At 39.5% G+C, this 17,191-nt stretch overlaps 1 protein-coding gene across 1 annotated transcript in view; it reads right to left on the bottom strand.

Annotated features, from left to right (window-relative positions):
• LRRC8C (leucine rich repeat containing 8 family member C) overlaps positions 2,559-17,191 on the bottom strand; it is an 82,828-nt gene continuing 68,195 nt past the window's right edge. Inside the window, exon 3 of the mRNA XM_018045728.1 lies at positions 2,559-5,021. Coding sequence (XP_017901217.1) covers positions 2,748-5,021 — 2,274 coding nt within the window. The 3' untranslated portion in view covers positions 2,559-2,747. The remainder of the gene's footprint in view (positions 5,022-17,191) is intronic.

The raw sequence follows: 17,191 nt of genomic DNA, 5'->3' as shown, positions 1-17,191 counted from the left end.
ACTTTAGAAAAGTCAGCAGTTCATTTACCTGAGTTTCCCATTTAACGGCTAAAGAGTAATTAAATGCTTTTACTTAAGAATGTGAACAAAAATATACAATATTTAAAAGGGTCAAGTTGGAAAATTTAGACTCAAGATGAAGTTAGAACATTTTGAATTTTTATAAAATCTAACAAACATCTATGAATTTTCCTTCCTAGTTAAACCATAAACTCAGAAGTATACTGATTTACTGGATGTTATTTAGAACTTAGGTTAGGGTCAACCTGTGAAATTATTAAGGAAGTAAATAAAATTATGTTGATATTTGAGCAAGCTGTCACAAAGACTAATTTCTAGTGACTTACTTCAGTTATGAACCCATGGGAGATTATAAGTTAACACCAGATAAAGATTTTCAGCATAAATATGATGTTTAACCTGAATAGATCCCTTTTTAAGGGTGATATAGAAAACAACTATAAATTTTATCCAGAAGAATAATGCACCCAGTGTCTTAACAGTAGTTATCAAAGCTCACCTTCCAACAGGGGTATTCTTGCCATGTTCAGTGACAGACAATCTTCCAGGTTTGTTTGTTTGTTTGTTTAAAACAGGTAGTGCTATGTCTCTAAATACAACTCATGGTTCATAATCAAGATCCTAAAAACATACTAGAATTGAATATTTTATCAAAGAAGTAAAACCATGTTGCTATTTTAAACATATTGTTTCAATTCCAAGTCGAAATAAACCAGCTGTACAAAATCACCATTCTAACACTTAAACATGGAGCAGAAACAGCAAAGCACTTTGGTCTACATGATTAAATTATTCAATAAATGAAAAGCATCTCTTCCCCAAATCCTTTACCCCATGATGTATCATAACGTTTAAAATACAATGGAGGTACACGTATCTGCTGAGTAGTTTGTAGAGCTGTGTCCCATGTATGACTCGAAGTGTCATTACGCAAATTTACCAGGATCAAGGAGCAAATTTTAAAATCAGCATTTTGAAACCCAAACCATCTTCCTACTTTTTTTTTTGTTAAGTCACAAAACCATCTTAGATCAGACTAGGGTTCTGAAAACAGTGAGTGTGAAGTTGGAGCATGAAACAAAATTCCCATGATAGATAACACTGCTCCTGGATTGAGGCCACAAATAGTGTTTTCCTGTTCTAATAGTCAGTGAAAACTTTTGCCCAAGACCCATACATTTTGGGCTTCCCTGGGGGCTCAGCTGGTAAAGAATCCACCTGCAATGTGGGAGACCTGGGTTTGATCACGGGTTGGGAAGATCCCCTGGGAAAGGGAATGGCTACCCACTCCAGTATTCTGGCCTGGAGAATCCCATGGACTGTAGAGTCCATGGGGTCAAAAGACTCAGACAGGACTGAGCTACTTTCACTTTCACACTAGGTTGGATTTTTTAGTATAGAGATAAAATAAAAGCTGTGCTGACCACCAGGCAAAAATTATTTCTAAGTGATATCCATTCAGCTATTTTTTCACACTTAAAAAAATAAAGGAATAAAATTATTTTAGATAAGATGAACTTTTTTAAGTCAAAGAGAACAGATAGTTTCTGTGCTTGCACCACTAGCATTCATAGCAAGGGTAGACTTGAGGGAGATTGATTATATATATATGTATACATTGATTAGTTTGTGTAACAGGCAGAATTTGAATAAAGATCACCACTGCCACACTGCCCAGAGGAACCAGTGTGCCTGACTAGAGTGCACCAGCTCTTTAGCAGGGTGCTTTAGTAGCACTTTTTTTTTTTCCCATCGGATGTATGCACATATCAAGATATCAAAGATGATTAAATTACTAAAAAGCAGGCTTCTGATTCTGATTTTTAAATTTAATTAGCTATTTGAATTAAAATAAATTAGCTTTTCTAAGGTTGTTCACCAGAACTACATAACAACATTGATATTAAAGGGGAGGAGCTTCTGCATTTCCTTTTTCACTGAAGGAAAATATTTTCAACATTTTAAAAATGTTGGTAAAAATGTAAATCAGTTAAATTACGAATGACCAATCCAAGCAAGCTGACCATGGAAGATTATCATCCTTACTCACTTATAAAATCCTTGCCTAATGATAAATAACTGTCAGGTATGTGAAAGAATAAAATTTAGGGTTCTGCTGGAGGCAAGGGAAAATTTTGAAAATAATAATCCATGACAATGCACTTATGTGAGCTTATACGCCAGAGAAGAGTTTTCTATACAATGAAATACTTGATCAATGCAGAAGGCAGCTAGTATTAAAATAACTAGCAGAGATTCCTTGGTACACATACAATGAAAACAAAAAGACCCTGTAGAGATGTAAACAAGCTAAAAAATGACCTTGGCAAAGTATCTTCATCGATTTAAAAAATACCAAAAGCATGCAACTTAAAATTCCCTTCCTTCCACAAGAATTTACCCCAAAACCAAAACAAACAAGCAAGCAAACAAACAAACAAAAAAACCAAACAAAAACAGTTGGAACCATCTGTCTCTGTCAGTAGAAAACAATAATAGATACATTAGGTTCCAGGACAAATAAACCTTTAAAATACTAATATTGAAAAAATACAATTAAATTTTTATTAAAAAATACATACTCCTTACTCATTCTTTGTGTACATTTTGTTTTGTGCGAAAAAGAAGAAAAATAATAATAAAGTAGGAAAGGCATTAAGACTACCTAATTATTTATACTGTATTTGGTAGAAGCATGTTTCAGTCAAACTTTGAACAAAAATAAGTTATTCTGTTTTCATTTGCTCCCGGACATCAGAAGGCAGGGTTTCAAACAGAGCATCTTCTACAACTAAACCAGCTCGCTTCAAAGCCCGACAGTCACCCAGTTCAGGAGGGAGGATTTCAAAGTGATTGCCTTTAACATCTAAATAGGAAAGAAATAACAAATTTCCAATTTTGGGGGAAAGTACTGATAGGCTGTTTTTCCCAATCTTCAGGGTTTTCAGTTTCTTACAGAAGTAGAGTTCATCTGGAAGGCTCTCCACTTTGTTACAAGTGATGGAAAAATACTGTAAACTTTGTAGAACTCCGATCTCAGGTGGGATAAATCGAATGTCATTGTAGGACAAGTCCAGGTAACGGATTTTGTTGCATAGGAAGAGGTGGGAAGGCAGCACCTCGATTTTATTGTGACTGAAGGACAGACGCTCCAGGCTGGTGAGCTTCTTGATGTGCTCTGGGATGTAGGTGATGCTGTTATGCCACAGTTTTAGCACTGTCAGCTTCCTCAAGTGCTGGAAGCTAACGATCTCTTCTATGGATTTAAGGTTATTTTCCTTGAGGTCCAGTTCCTGGAGGCTGAGCAGGCTGAATACGGCGTGGGGGATGCGCTCCAGGTCACAGTGGACCAGCTCCAGCTCCGTCAGATTGGTCATCTTCTTCAGGTTGTTGAGCATCACCAGCTTGGTGCCATCGTTGTGTATGCACATCTTCTGGAGATGGCTGGAAACATCAACCACTGCCTGTGGGATTTTGGAAACGTTGCTTTTGATCGAGAGAATTTTAAGGCTTTTGAGATCCCTCAGAGACTCAAGGGTGACGTTTCTGGAAATATCATGACTCAGAGAGCCAACCAGGTAGAGCTCCTCCAGGTTCCGGAGGCCATACATCCAGGGGGGCAGCTCCCTCATGTCATCAAACTTGACGCTCAAGACCTTGAGATTCTCCTTCAGGAAAGACAACGCCGCGCTGTGGATTTTGACTGAGCACTGGTGTAGAGAGAGCTCCTGGAGATTGTCTAGCTGCGCGATGGTGGCTGGTATCATGACGTTCTTAATGATTTCAAGCTTTAGGGACTGCAACTCTGTGATTTCAAAAACAGTGTCTGGAAGGCCAGAGAGCATGATGAGAGGCAGTTCCAAGCGGTTATGGGCATTTGTCTGCAGCTTCTGCCTCAGTTTATCTGGAGTCCACTCATTATTTAAGTTCAGTTGCTTTAATTTGTTTTCACTCACTTCGGATAGGAACACCGCGAATCTCTTCGAATACAGAGGGTCATACTGATCTATCATATGAAGCATAAAAGCAAAGTCATTTTTCACGTCTGGAATATCATCAATTCCAGTCTCCTGCCGGACATACTCAAAGGAGTACTCCTTCAGAGAGCGGTAGAACAGCCAGTACAGCGTATAAAGGCACGTCAGTCCGTAGATACTTACAAAGCACAGGTAGCAAAAAGAGAGCTTTGAAAACAAGTGCGCCATGGTGTGATTGCAAGAAAAGTTCTTATATCCAGTCATGTCCTGAATGTCGACGTCACAGTCCACTGTGAACTGGACTTTGGAAACCAGGGCACTATTATATGCAATGATGATGAGGAATTTTATAACTTTAAGCACAGTCTGACGAACATACATGGCATAGAGTATATCACCTTCTTCTACGTGCAGCCGGAACTTCTTTACCTTCTCAAATAAAGCTTTTGCCTGCTCACCCTCCTTCTTATCCAGAGCCCCTGCAGTGGATTTGTCAACCACAAACTTCTCAGGAATTGACTTTAAAGACTGAGAGTTGACCAGGCTGCCTTCTGGACCAGACTGGGTGGTGTTGGACCTGCTCATGTTGTTCTTCCTGTTGTCCTTCTCTTCTGAGTCCTCCCCAGAAACTTCAGATAAGGCTCGGGTGGTCCAGGGAGAGTCAAAGCACTTGCCCAGGATTGAGATGAAATGCTCTATTTTGGAGCTGGAGCCAGGGAACTTGAACCAAAAGTTGCTGCAGAGCATGAAGACCAGGGTATGAATGAGGACCAGGTATGGGAAATACTTGGCGTACCAGTGGAGGGCTCGCTCATAGCACATCTGGTTAATAAAGCTGTACTGCTGAAGGTCCAAATCTGTCTTCAGCCCTTTCATTTCCACAGTGACCGGGTTAGAAGGAGATGGTTTTGGTGGAGGCAGTGGGGTGGTACTGGCCACTGCTTGAGAGACGTTTGAAATGGAAGAGTGGTTCTGAGAAGGCTGTACTCTCTTCGGAAGGCAGATTATCTTGTCTTGCATGACCTGAAACACAGAAATAATATTTTCAAATTATATTACTCAAAGAGCTTTCATAATGTCATTAGTGAGAAGGAAAGCAGCAATAACATCCAATAAATGTCGATTTCCTTTGCCTGGAGAATACAATGTTCAATTCCAGCACCGAGATTTTTATTCTTAGCCCACAGGTTGGGAAAATGAAATGCATATCTTTGTTTGCCACAGCTAACTCATAACACAAAATGGAGCAGTTTTCTCAGGACATGGAACAGTTCATGACAAGTATTTGAAGAACATTTCACGTATTTTACAAAAGTTTGCATTTCTTCTTTCACCGAAGCCTTGGGGAACCAGTCATTGGTCTGGGAAGTACATCCTCTGATCAGATTCAGTCTTGAACTGGATGGCTCCCAACATTATATTAGTTTCTGTATGAGAAATAAAAGGATTAAAAGGAGGAAATATGGGAGAAATTCCTGTCTTTATCATTTCCTCTTTTCTTTCTACCCATATCCTAGTCATGCATAGATGAATATGACTAGTTTTAATAAAATGGGAATTTACTATGCTTTTATAAAAGCTATTTATTCAGAGAGAGATGAAAGACTATAGAAATGTTTGATAGTAAAATAGTTATGTCTAAACTTGCTGCTTTTCACACAAAATCACATCTTCTATTCCCCTACTAATGCTTCAGTTTGTTGACAATCATATTAAGCCCTAATAAGTCCAGCAGTTTCATAAGACTGCAATTTCAGTAAGAGAGAACACTTTCTTCCCAAAGATGAGATAGGATGAGGCAAACTACACTTTGAATCAACCCGGAGGAATCATCTTCAGGAAGAACACGTTAAGTATACACTGAGTCTATTACGAAGTGCACTGTTACGGCATGAGGAATATGACCACACGCTGTTGACGTGGGAGATGCAGCCCCCTAGAGGGAAGCGTTGTACAAGGTTTGACAATGCAGTGGCGCGTCCAGCCCTTAGCTGAGTATCTGATATATAGGAGACTGCCAGTATATATTCGCTGAGAAAGTGGATGAATCTAGAACTGACACCGACGCTAGTCCTTCCCATTCATAGTTCTGGGCGTGGATCTCTCCTAGGGATAAAGTTAATAAGAACAGTGATTGCAGTGATGAGAGCAACAAACTTTCTGTTGTGTTTAATATGCAATTCTATTCCAAAAATGTCAAAGATATTACTTATTTTGTCACCTTAACCTGATGAGGCAGATTACTCTTTTTACCCCAGTTTCACAGATGAGGAGACGAAAGCACAGAAAGGTTAGGCAACTTGCTTAATGTCATCAGGCCCAAGCCACCTGGACCCAGAACCCCCATTCTTATTTTATTTTACTGAGTTTCTAGGATTAAACCAAAAAGATCTCAATTTTACTTCATCCTAAGTAACAAATTACCTTTTATAAGTTATACATGTTTTAGGGGAAAAGCTTATCTCTTCCCATATCCTATGTGGATAACAATGAACGAATGAGGTTAGGGGGAAGAGAGGAAGTTTTGTTTATAAAGATATATAAATGCTCTGTAGACTAGAAGATATACCAGGGGCTACCATTTACTATGGAAATCAGAAGAAGGCAGGGAAGAAAAATGTGACTGCGTTCGGAGGGTTCCATGACTACAGTGGTGTAAGAATGTTTGAGAATGTCTTCAAACAAACATTTTAATCACTTACCTGTATCAGAGAAAAAAAGTGTTAAACATGTCCATATCTGTGGGCTTATATATGTCTATGGGCTTCTCTGGTGGCTTGGCTGGTAAAGAATCTGCCTGCAGTGAGGGAGAGCTGGGTTCGATCCATGGGTTGGGAAGATCCCCTGGAGAAGGGAAAGGCTACCCACTCCAGTATTCTGGCCTGGAGAATTCCATGGACTGTATAGTTCGTGGGGTTACAAAGAACTGGACACAACTGAGTGGCTCTCACTCACTCACATATGTCTATTTATAATTATAACCATAAAGTATTGCCAATCCATCAGCCAAATATTAGAAAGCTTATTTTTCCTTTAGGTTTAAAATAAATATAAAGTTTTCATTTTAATCTCATATTTCAATAGGGCATCCTTTATATTTCTTGGGGTCAAGTACTCTACCATGGAAACCCCTGGAACAGCAAATAGTAGGAGAAAGCCTAGATGGATGTTAGAGTCTACCCTGCAGAAATATCAAACAGAAAAAGAAATTCAGTGGCTGGGGTCATGTTCTAGCTGTTTTCCAAATTGTAGTCTCATTTAATGCTCCAATTATCTATGAAGCTTCAATTATCTGGAGAAGGAAATGGTAACCCACTCCAGTATTCTTGCCTGGAAAATCCCATGGACAGAGGAGCCTGGTGGGCTACAGTTGATGAAGTTGCAAAAAATCGGACACAACTGAGCCATTGAACACATCTGTGAAGCAGGCAGAAGGTGGAGGCTAGAGACCAGTATGAACAGAAATGTTTCCCCAGCACCTTCTCCAAGAGTGACACCTTTGAGCTGGCATGTTAATGCTGTTCTGTGCTCAGTCATGTCTGATTTATTGCAACCCCATGGACTATAGCCCACCAGCCTCCTCTGTGTATGGAATTTTCCTGGTAAGTATACTGGAGTGGGTTGCCATTTCTTTCACCAAGTATGTTAATATGACATTGTTAATGATGTAATGAAAACAGAGACGCATTGGTGTAAAGCAAGATCAGCCAGAAGGTAAAAAGGCAGGTATGTACCTTCTGGAGGTTCTAGGTCCCTACCAAGCACCCAGATGGTCCCAGTACTGCCTCCTGCCCTGCCCTTCTCCAGACTGGCTCCTCACGGGGGCAGATGATTAACCTCTGGAGCCTGGCTGCTGCAGAGGGTTTTAGGTTATGCTGGGCACCAGGGTGTCCAGCTGAGGGGCAAGTGTGGCCTGAACTCCTGCTTGCGTCTCCCTGGCTCAGTTGTGTGCCCTCCTGCGATACCTCTTTATATTCAGGACAAACGCACTTGACTGACTAGCATGTGCCATGCTACAGAAGTAGGTCATTTTCTCCCCATTCTACAGAAGAACCCAACTAAGCTTCAGCGAACTTCAACAGCCCGCCAACCTTCACACAGCTATGAAACAGCACCACTTCAGACAGTCTCCTCGTTTCTCCAAACTTCTGCTACGATGGCTTTAAGAGAACAGCCCAACGTAGGAAGGTAATATATATATGAACTCTGGAAGTTCCTCTCAGCTTTCCGAGGTCATATTTCTTTCAATCTTTCAAGATGTCATTTTTAAATGTGCTTATTTAAATCCCAGGAAGGTAAAGACAGTGATATCCTTTCCAGAAGCTGTTAACTAGTCAGAAATGAGCAGAGAGTAGAAAAAGATGCTGGAATTTAGTCACCAAGAAAAATAGCTGCTCATACTGCCAAGAGGACACATCACAAGAAGACTCCAGCAGGGATACAGCTCAGAGTTGAATTCCCAAAGATGTGATAGCAGGTTGTCTATCTGGCACTATGAGAAGGAAGAGGGCAGGCTGCAGAGCCCAAGAGAAAAGACTGTGGGGATTTAAACAGTGAAATAGCCATGGGAGAGAGGAAGGAAGTTACTTTCTATGATTAGTGTAAACACTCCAACACTGAGAAGAACTGAGAGAAGCATCAATGTTTTCAAAGGTACAGTAAAAGAAAGAGAAAGAAGACAGAAAGGCTTCCTTTAAAAAAGAAAAGGGTAAAGGGTGTTTTGTGGGTTATTTGTAAATAGCAAAAGAACTTAAAAGATTTTGTTTCAACTTTTCTGCTGTTTTGAGAAGCTTGCCTAATTAAACCTATACCTCACTTCTCTTTACCTAATCCAGAAATTTAAAGATTAGAGTACAAAATAAGCCTTAAAGGAATTTTTTTAAAGGAACAATGATAGGGTTTCAGGCTGCAGTGCAGGACTAAGGAAGAATGCTTAAGGTAAGAGCAGGAAGAAAGCCCCACCACCATGTCCTGTTCTGCAGAACATCAAGGCTCAGACCATCACCACCAGCTTGTACCACACATGCGTCACACAGACGAGAAATCCAATGCTTTTCTTCTAGGGACAACTCTCAGACTGCCTCTGGAGGAAAAAAGCATCGAGACTAGAGCTACACCTACACAGTGTGTCTATGTAGGCGAAGGGTGAGAAAGAGGGGAAAGAAATGGGGTCAAGGGGAAGAGAAAAAAATTTAAAAAGCAAGATGAACAGGAGAATCTGATCCAAGATATATGAAGAAAGTTACCACCCTAAGAACAGATTTGAGAATAGTCATGTATGGATGTGAGAGTTGGACTGTGAAGAAAGCTGAGCACCAAAGAATTGATGCTTTTGAACTGTGGTGTTGGAAAAGACTCTTGAGAGTCCCTTGGACTGCAAGAAGGTCCAACCAGTCCATTCTGAAGGAGATTAGTCCTGGGTGTTCTTTGGGAGGAACGATGCTAAAGCTGAAACTCCAGTACTTTGGCCACCTCATGTGAAGAGTTGACTCATTGGAAAAGACTGTGATGCTGGAAGGGATTGGGGGCAGGAGGAAAAGGGGACGACAGAGGATGAGATGGCTGGATGGCATCACTGACTCGATGGACGTGAGTTTGAGTGAAACTCCGGGAATTGGTGATGGACAGGGAGGTCTGGAGTGCTGCAATTCATGGGGTCGCAAAGAGTCGGACACGACTGAGCGACTGAACTGAACTGAATAATAATAATTATTGTTTGGCTGTGCAGCACAGTATCTTAGTTCCCCAGCCAGGAACCAAACCCATTTGCTCTGCAGTGGGAAGCCCTGAGTCTTAACGACTGGACCTCCAGGGAAATTCTCAGAATAATTCTTGAATGAAATCATCTAAGTTAAAGCAAATACTTAAGTTAGTTTCAGAATAAGGAAAAGCTGTACACAGAAGGGCATGAGTCACTGAGGGCAAAAGTGAGATGAAATCAGCAACAAAGATGGCTAAACCACCCATGCTATAGTGGGATGAACAGGATTGGAGGGAGGGGGAGGTGAATCAGCAGAGGAGAGGTAGAATCGAAGGAGACAGGTCAAGCAATGTGGTAGGAGGCTGCAGTGTATACTCATTATTTCCATTTGGAGATGTAAATACCTTTCACTCTTCCCTAAACCTTTGGTAAAATCTGTTAAACACACACACACACACACACACACACACACACCTCTGTATTATGAATGAACTGTAGAAATCACAGGCAAAAGGACTAAATAATTTTATGCTTAGATCAAAATTGAACAGATAAGGAGATTTTGCCTGGGATGCTAAAAATTTATAATCTAAATTGTTTCCATGGAAACAGGAACTGGGACCATGAGAACCTAATTCTTCCAGGAGTCTGTTAAAATGCAGAGAGCTCATGGACTGGAATTTGATACAATATCCTCTATATCCTATGGAGCAGCTGACATCCAGGTAACAAAGTATATAAAATGTTCTTCAAGACTTTACAACTACAGTTCCTAGAAGAATAAAAAATATACATGTAAAATCATTCCATGGCTGTCCTAATACCTGGATAATATTTCTGGAAAAGAAACACAAAGGTTGCAGTGATTGGAGAAATGGGCTCACTAAGAGCCAAATTCATAATTCCCAGTTGTAAATTATTTTCAGATAACACAACAGCTGTTTTTGGAAAAAAATTGTAGGGTCGATGAAATAAACTGCATTTCCTGATTTTACTTTCTACACAGTGTGTTTTTAAGAGAAACAAGGTAAAATCCGAACTTCCTTAAAAAATGAAGCAACCTATCTAAACTATGTCCTGGAATGCTGCTCTGAGCTAGAAAAAGAAATCAAATATTTAAAATCATAATTGCCAAATTTATACCAGCAAAGAGATACATTTTTACGTGGAATATGTACACACTCGATCACATATCGAAATATCTTGCATGGTCAATGTAAATTAGGACCTTTTAATAGTAACTTTCACAATTTTAAATTATTAATGTTCACCTACATCTTTGATTGTATTTTTGATGATGGTTATTTGATTCTCAGTCCCTTTGTTAGAATCATAACATCCATCATTACAATGTAAAAAAGTAAGATCTACTTAATTGAGGCAGTTTCTAGAAAAGCAGTGTAGTGAGAAGCAGCAGGGACCAGTGGTAACCTACTGAAGCAGTTCAACACGTGCATGAATGAGACACCAAAGGGCTGAGATTCAAACCCAAGCAAACCAAACCACTCAGCTTCAGAGAAACTGCTTGCTATAACAAAGACAGGGAAACATAAATAAGGGCCAGCTTATCTTCTACATGCAGGAGACAAATGACATTGATGGGGGAGGTGTGGGACGTGTAGAACACAAGTGCTAACTAGTTTTGAGTGTGCCTCAGGAAAAGTCACTCCTAGTGAAGGGCCTGCTGTACGTCAGACATCATGTCAGAGATACCAAGAGCAATGCACCCTTCAAGGTCCCAAACAGGAGATAGGTGACTAAATCAGTAATGAGTGTTGTAAGTGCTCAAATTCATGCTTGTCTTTCACAATGAACTTTATAATCAACTTTATAGTCTAGATGCAAAAAAAAAAAAAAAAAACCACCACCTTGGTGGTATTTTCATTGGGATTATATTACATTTATAAACTAAGAAGCACTGACATCTTTATGGTGTTGATTCTTCCTCTCCATGTGTGTGTTTCCACTTGGCTTAAGCTAATTTTGTATCTCCCAGGAGTGTTTCATATCTTTCCTCAAATAGATTTTGGGCATTTATTAAGTTATGCCTAAACACTTTATTTTTTGCTATTATAAATCTTTTTTTTAAAAGATGCATATTTAGCATAGAGGGGAGTGCACTCCCTTCACTTTCCCACTCCCCTGCCGTTCCTTAGGAAGCCCTGATAAGTTTGGTGGGTACTCTATATCTGTGTATTGACAGACAAGACCTCTCAGGTGGAGCTAGTGGTAAATACCCTCCCAACGCAGGAGACGTTAAGAGACATGGGTTCGAACCCTCGATTAAGAAGATCTCCTGGAGAAGGAAATGGAAACCAACCAACTCTAGTATTCTTGCCTGGAGAATCCTATGGCCAGAGGAGCCTGGCAAGCTACAGTTCACGGGGTCACAGAGTCAGACATGAGTGACACGACTTTGCACACACAACGTATAAACACGTGGGATCTTACTACCTGCCTTGTTCATGCCCCTTACATTTTTCACTTTCATAGGATGTCTTACAGACCCTAGCACACCCACATGTGGAAATCTACTTCATTCTAAGGCCTACATTACTACATGATGTGGGTGTGCTATAACTTATTAAACATATTCCAATGGTGATTGCATTCAGGCAAGTTTTAATTTAAAAACAGTGCCAGCCTCAGAAACTACATGCTGCCTGATTTTACATGACATTCTGTAACCAGGTCAGAGAACAGATCAGTGGTTGCCAGAGGTTCACTGCAAAGGTTCAGCACCCGGGAATTCCTTGGGGTGTTGAGATTCTTTTGAATCCTGTGTGGTGTTATAAGAATTTATGCATGTTCTAAAATTTAAAAATATACTTTGCTTTGATAAAGAGTGCATTTTTGAAAATGGAAGGTCTAAATACTATCTAATATTAATAGAGCTTCATCAGCTTTTTCCTGTTTTTTAATATCCTCCTTTAATCTCTATTTAGAAACTTTGTGATTTTGTTATTTTTTTAGGTATCTGTTTTATGGACTTTTAAAAAATCTAAATGAATCACCTCTTTCTTCTTACAAATGAATTTAATCTATTACATTTTTGTAGCTCACCTCACTCATATTTGGATATTTAGTGATATTTGGATTTACGTCCACATTTTTATTTTTGTGTATACCATTTCTTCCTCCTTCCTGCTTTCTGTTGCCCTGATAACATTCTCCGCATCTTCTATTTTCCATCCTGCCTCAGCTGGTTGGGAATGTGTAGACTAAATTTCTGTAGTGAAGGTTACATATAATTTCTTAGAATGTATACACTTAAAGCTTTTCAGAATCCTTACCTCCTCTTCCAAGCATGTTTTAACTATCCATTGAACTATCCTGTTTTGTTTTTCCCAGAATCTGTTTTAGCTCTCCTTTGAAACACATAATATAAAAAAATAATCTATATTGTGATTATCTACATATTTATTAAATCATGTGCTCACCCACTGTCTCAGATCCTTTATCCTCCCCTGAGTTCCTTTGCCTATGGGTTGAAGTGTATCCCTTAATAGTTCTTTTAATAAGGGCCTGTGGATAGAAAATTCATATGCCTCATACGTCTGAACATGTCTATATTGCTTTCATTCTTGAGTAATAATTTAGTAAATTATAAAATTCTGCGTTGACAGTAATTTCCTTTCAGCACTTAAACATATTATTCCATTTTATTCTGGCCTCTTTTGCTGATGAGAAGCCTGCTATCAGCTTGAGTTTGTTCTCTGAGGAGCAATCTCTCTTTCTCTAGGGTAGCTTTGAAGATTTTATCTTTAATAAAAGATCTTTTACATTTTCACCTTAATTTTAAATGTATGTAGATGAACACTGCTCAATATTTGTAGCTAAGGACTTGACTTTCTTCAATTTTGGAAAACTTCAGGAAAATCTCTTTAAATAATTGCTTCAAAAATTGCTTCATCATTTCTTCCATTTTTTCCTGTAATCCCTATCAGATATATGTTAGAGTCTCTCAACTGATTTTCCACAGGTGTGTCTGCACTTTTTAATTCACATCTCTCTCTGTGCTGGGCTCTGGGTAACTCAGAATTCTAATTCATTACTTCTTCTTGCAACTGAGTACAGTGTTATTCTTCTGCCTGTTGATATTTTAAATTTCAGCAGTTTTGTATTTCTATGGTTTCTAAATTTTTTAGATTCATTTGATCTTATGACATATCTACCTACTTTTTTATGTTTTATCTCCTTGACCACTCTAAATCTATTTTTTCTGCTTTTTATTTTTTTACACTTTAGTGAATATATTTATTTTAACTTCATTATTGTTGCAAAGCTTAGTTTCCTCTAGAGTGGAGTGAATCAATATTCCAACTGTCAATTTTGCTGAGAGACTTTCTTAGCATAGCTGGCGGTAGGCTTATTCTGAGGAGACTTTTTCTCGCGCGAGCCCTTCTGTGGTTTCCTGCACCCAGCCTCCCAGTCCACCATTAGGACCTGTCATGATGTTTTGCTGCTCCGCTGTGATGTCAGGCTCTCACAGTTCCAGGCGGGCTGACTCAGTTCCTGGTTGGGAGGCACCCCAGATGCATGGTTTCCTCTGAAGCACCAGCTCTAGCAGTCAGTTAATCGCCATTCTTTTTAGCTTCCTCTTGGAAATGAGGGCCTTTGGCTACGGTGACCGGACTCCAGTCTCTTATCTTGCTTGGTGCATTTTTAGTTCCTTTACTGGCAGGAGCTGAACTCCTGGCTGCTACTGCCTGCATTTGGATGAGAGCCCGGCTATTGCCTCAGCCCCACTCAGTATTCCATTTGTGCTCCACAGAACCGTTTATCTTGCTTTTAAGTCCATGTATGTGTTTTTAATATCTCTCTTTATCATGGCTTTATCGTGGCTATGCACATTGAACAGAGAGTGTTTTCAAGAATAACTCTTGCTTTACTATCTTTTCAGGAGAGGGAGGCAGTGTGTTGAAATTAAAAAAAAAAATTAGTCTCATGACTATTATGAGCTTCCCCAATGGCTTAGTGGGTAAAGAATCCACCTGCAATGCAGGAAACAGCAGAGATGGGTTTAATTCCTGGGTCAGGAAGATTCCCCAGAGAAGGCAATGGCAACCCACGCCAGTATTCTTGCCTGGGAAATCCCATAGACAGAGGAGGTGTGGGGGTCACAGTCCAAAGGGTTGCAAAGAGTTGGAAATGACTGATGAGCAAGCTACCATTATGAATAAACAATATTGCTTGGGTAGTACCAAACAAGGTAAACTTACAACGTCAAATGCTTCTCCCACCAAGAAAAGTCTGGGTTTCTTTATATACATCTCCCCTTAACAGCATATGAGAGGTCTCATTTTCCTACAACTTTGACAATTAAGTCCAGTACTCTTTTTCTATGAATTATAACTCCTAAATCATTTTTCTGGTTTAGACTTTAAATCATAGTTATGACTGTATTATCACTGAAAGAAGTGAGAAAACTTGCTGCATATGATAAATCAGCAGTTATCATTCCAGTATGCTAATGTGTGACTCAGGTATATTCTTTAGATGGTGGCCTGTTCTTTTAAAAGATGATGCTTTAACTTGGTTATGGCAAGTTGGACATGGACAGGTAGACTGCAGTCACAAAGTGACAGATGGGCCAACAGGAAGGTGATTAACTTTATCCTTTACCTTCCCTCCACTCTCCAGATATAACTGGTTCCAGAGGGTTGGACCCTGAAGGCCAAGCAGATTTGTCCCCAGTCTGATAGAACAAGTTATCTCTGCTGATCTAAGAATGATCTAGTAAGAAACAGATCCCAAAAATCTATTCCCTGGGCCTTATTCAGAGATACTAAGGACAGGCTATCCTTTATTAACTAAAACTTACTAAAGATCTACTTTATGCTAACCATCATAGGAAAATCAAGGAGGCACAACCAACATTCCCTGTTCTAAAAGCACTTACATTCTTGTTGGAGAAACATAAACAGCCACATGAAAAGTCAAACAAGGGTGCACAATGTTGTATGCACATCAAGGGAATGACGTGGTAAGCGCAATAAGCTAAGGCTTGCAGCGGAGAAGGATTCATGGAGTTGGAGCAACTTCACTGGAGCCTCAGAGCTGCTGGACCTGGATAGGTTTTGGTGGGGAGGATAAGGTCAGAACCCTGTGGGATCCAGAGATAGGAGGCAAAGGACTGCATTTGCAAAGAACAAGGGATAAGGTCAAAAAGATGGAACTTCCCTGGCAGTCCAGTGGTTAGGACTCTGCTTCTACTGGAGGGGGTAGGGGTTCAATCCCTGGTTGGGGAGCTAGGATCTCACATGCCTGTGTAACATGGCAAAAATAAATAAATAAATAAATAAATAAGATTTTTTTAAAAAAAAGATTAAAAAGACAGACTGTCGCCATCCTTTCTGAGATAGACTCATTTCTCCTGGGAAAAAATGATGGCGATACAAGGGCAGGGAATTAACTTTCGTGTCACTAAGTTATCAGTTAATGTACAAACTGCATTAATTATGTTCTTTCAGAAACACGCTAGGAGACAAAAGCATCTATCCTCAAGAGACATAAGATTTACCCTCATCAGTTACAGGATTAACTCAGAATGCCAGAATTTGTTTCAAGGCTCACAGAATATTTTAAGAACCAAACATCTTATTGAGAAACAAAAGGAACTGAAAAAGGCATGGAAGATGGTTCTAAAAGGGTGAAGATTTAAACGCTTTAGTTCTCAGCAAATGTCTTATTCATAAAGCTTGCTAGTCTCCATGCCCAAAACATGTGAACTTCGGGGCAATCACCATGGGGAATAAAAATAGACACTCATGAGCCACCACACACACGGCATCATTCTCACCAACACAAACAAGTCCTTGTCTCCAGGGGAAATGGAAAAGCAAAACTGCAAGGGTGTGGCATCATTTCCTGCCTGCTATGCACATGGTATCTTCCTTATTTAATGATGATGTTTAAAACTTATGTGATGGTCAGGAAATAACACCCTGTGTATAGAGGAAGTTTAGACCCAGAGTATAAAGAGGGAAAGAAAGAGAGACAGAAAGAACAGTATAAAGAAAATTGCCAAATTTTAAGATGTTTATTAATAAACATAAGGACTGAGTAAAAAGTCTGTTTTTATGGGTTGCTTATTTCCTCAATAGCAACAGGAAAAGGAGAAAAAAAAAAAATCATTCCCTGGCACTTCTGAGGCATGGAATCAATGTCCTTGGAAAAAAAAAATCTAAGGGATATTGGAGGGATGAACTGATTAAAACTTAGATTTTTGAATTAATGAATTCTCTTGGTGGTAAGGTACAGCAATAATACACATGCTGCAGGATTCATCTGTACATGATTAAAAACCGAACGTCAAGCAGATCTTCTCTAGCGAAGTGTCATCAAAAATTTCTCTGAGGAACATCAAATGCCACTAGTCTGGTGTAAGAATTAAACTCCGAAAAGGTTAAAGCATAATTACCTGGGCCATTACTGTATAGAACAAAATTATACAGTTAATGGGAGCAGTTTTTTAAGTCTGGATTTTCCC

This window comes from Capra hircus, chromosome 3 (assembly GCF_001704415.2).
Source record: "Capra hircus breed San Clemente chromosome 3, ASM170441v1, whole genome shotgun sequence".
In the NCBI taxonomy this organism is placed as follows: domain Eukaryota; kingdom Metazoa; phylum Chordata; class Mammalia; order Artiodactyla; family Bovidae; genus Capra; species Capra hircus.
Note: the sequence above shows the minus strand (reverse complement) of the source record. Positions and strands in the feature narration are given on the sequence as shown.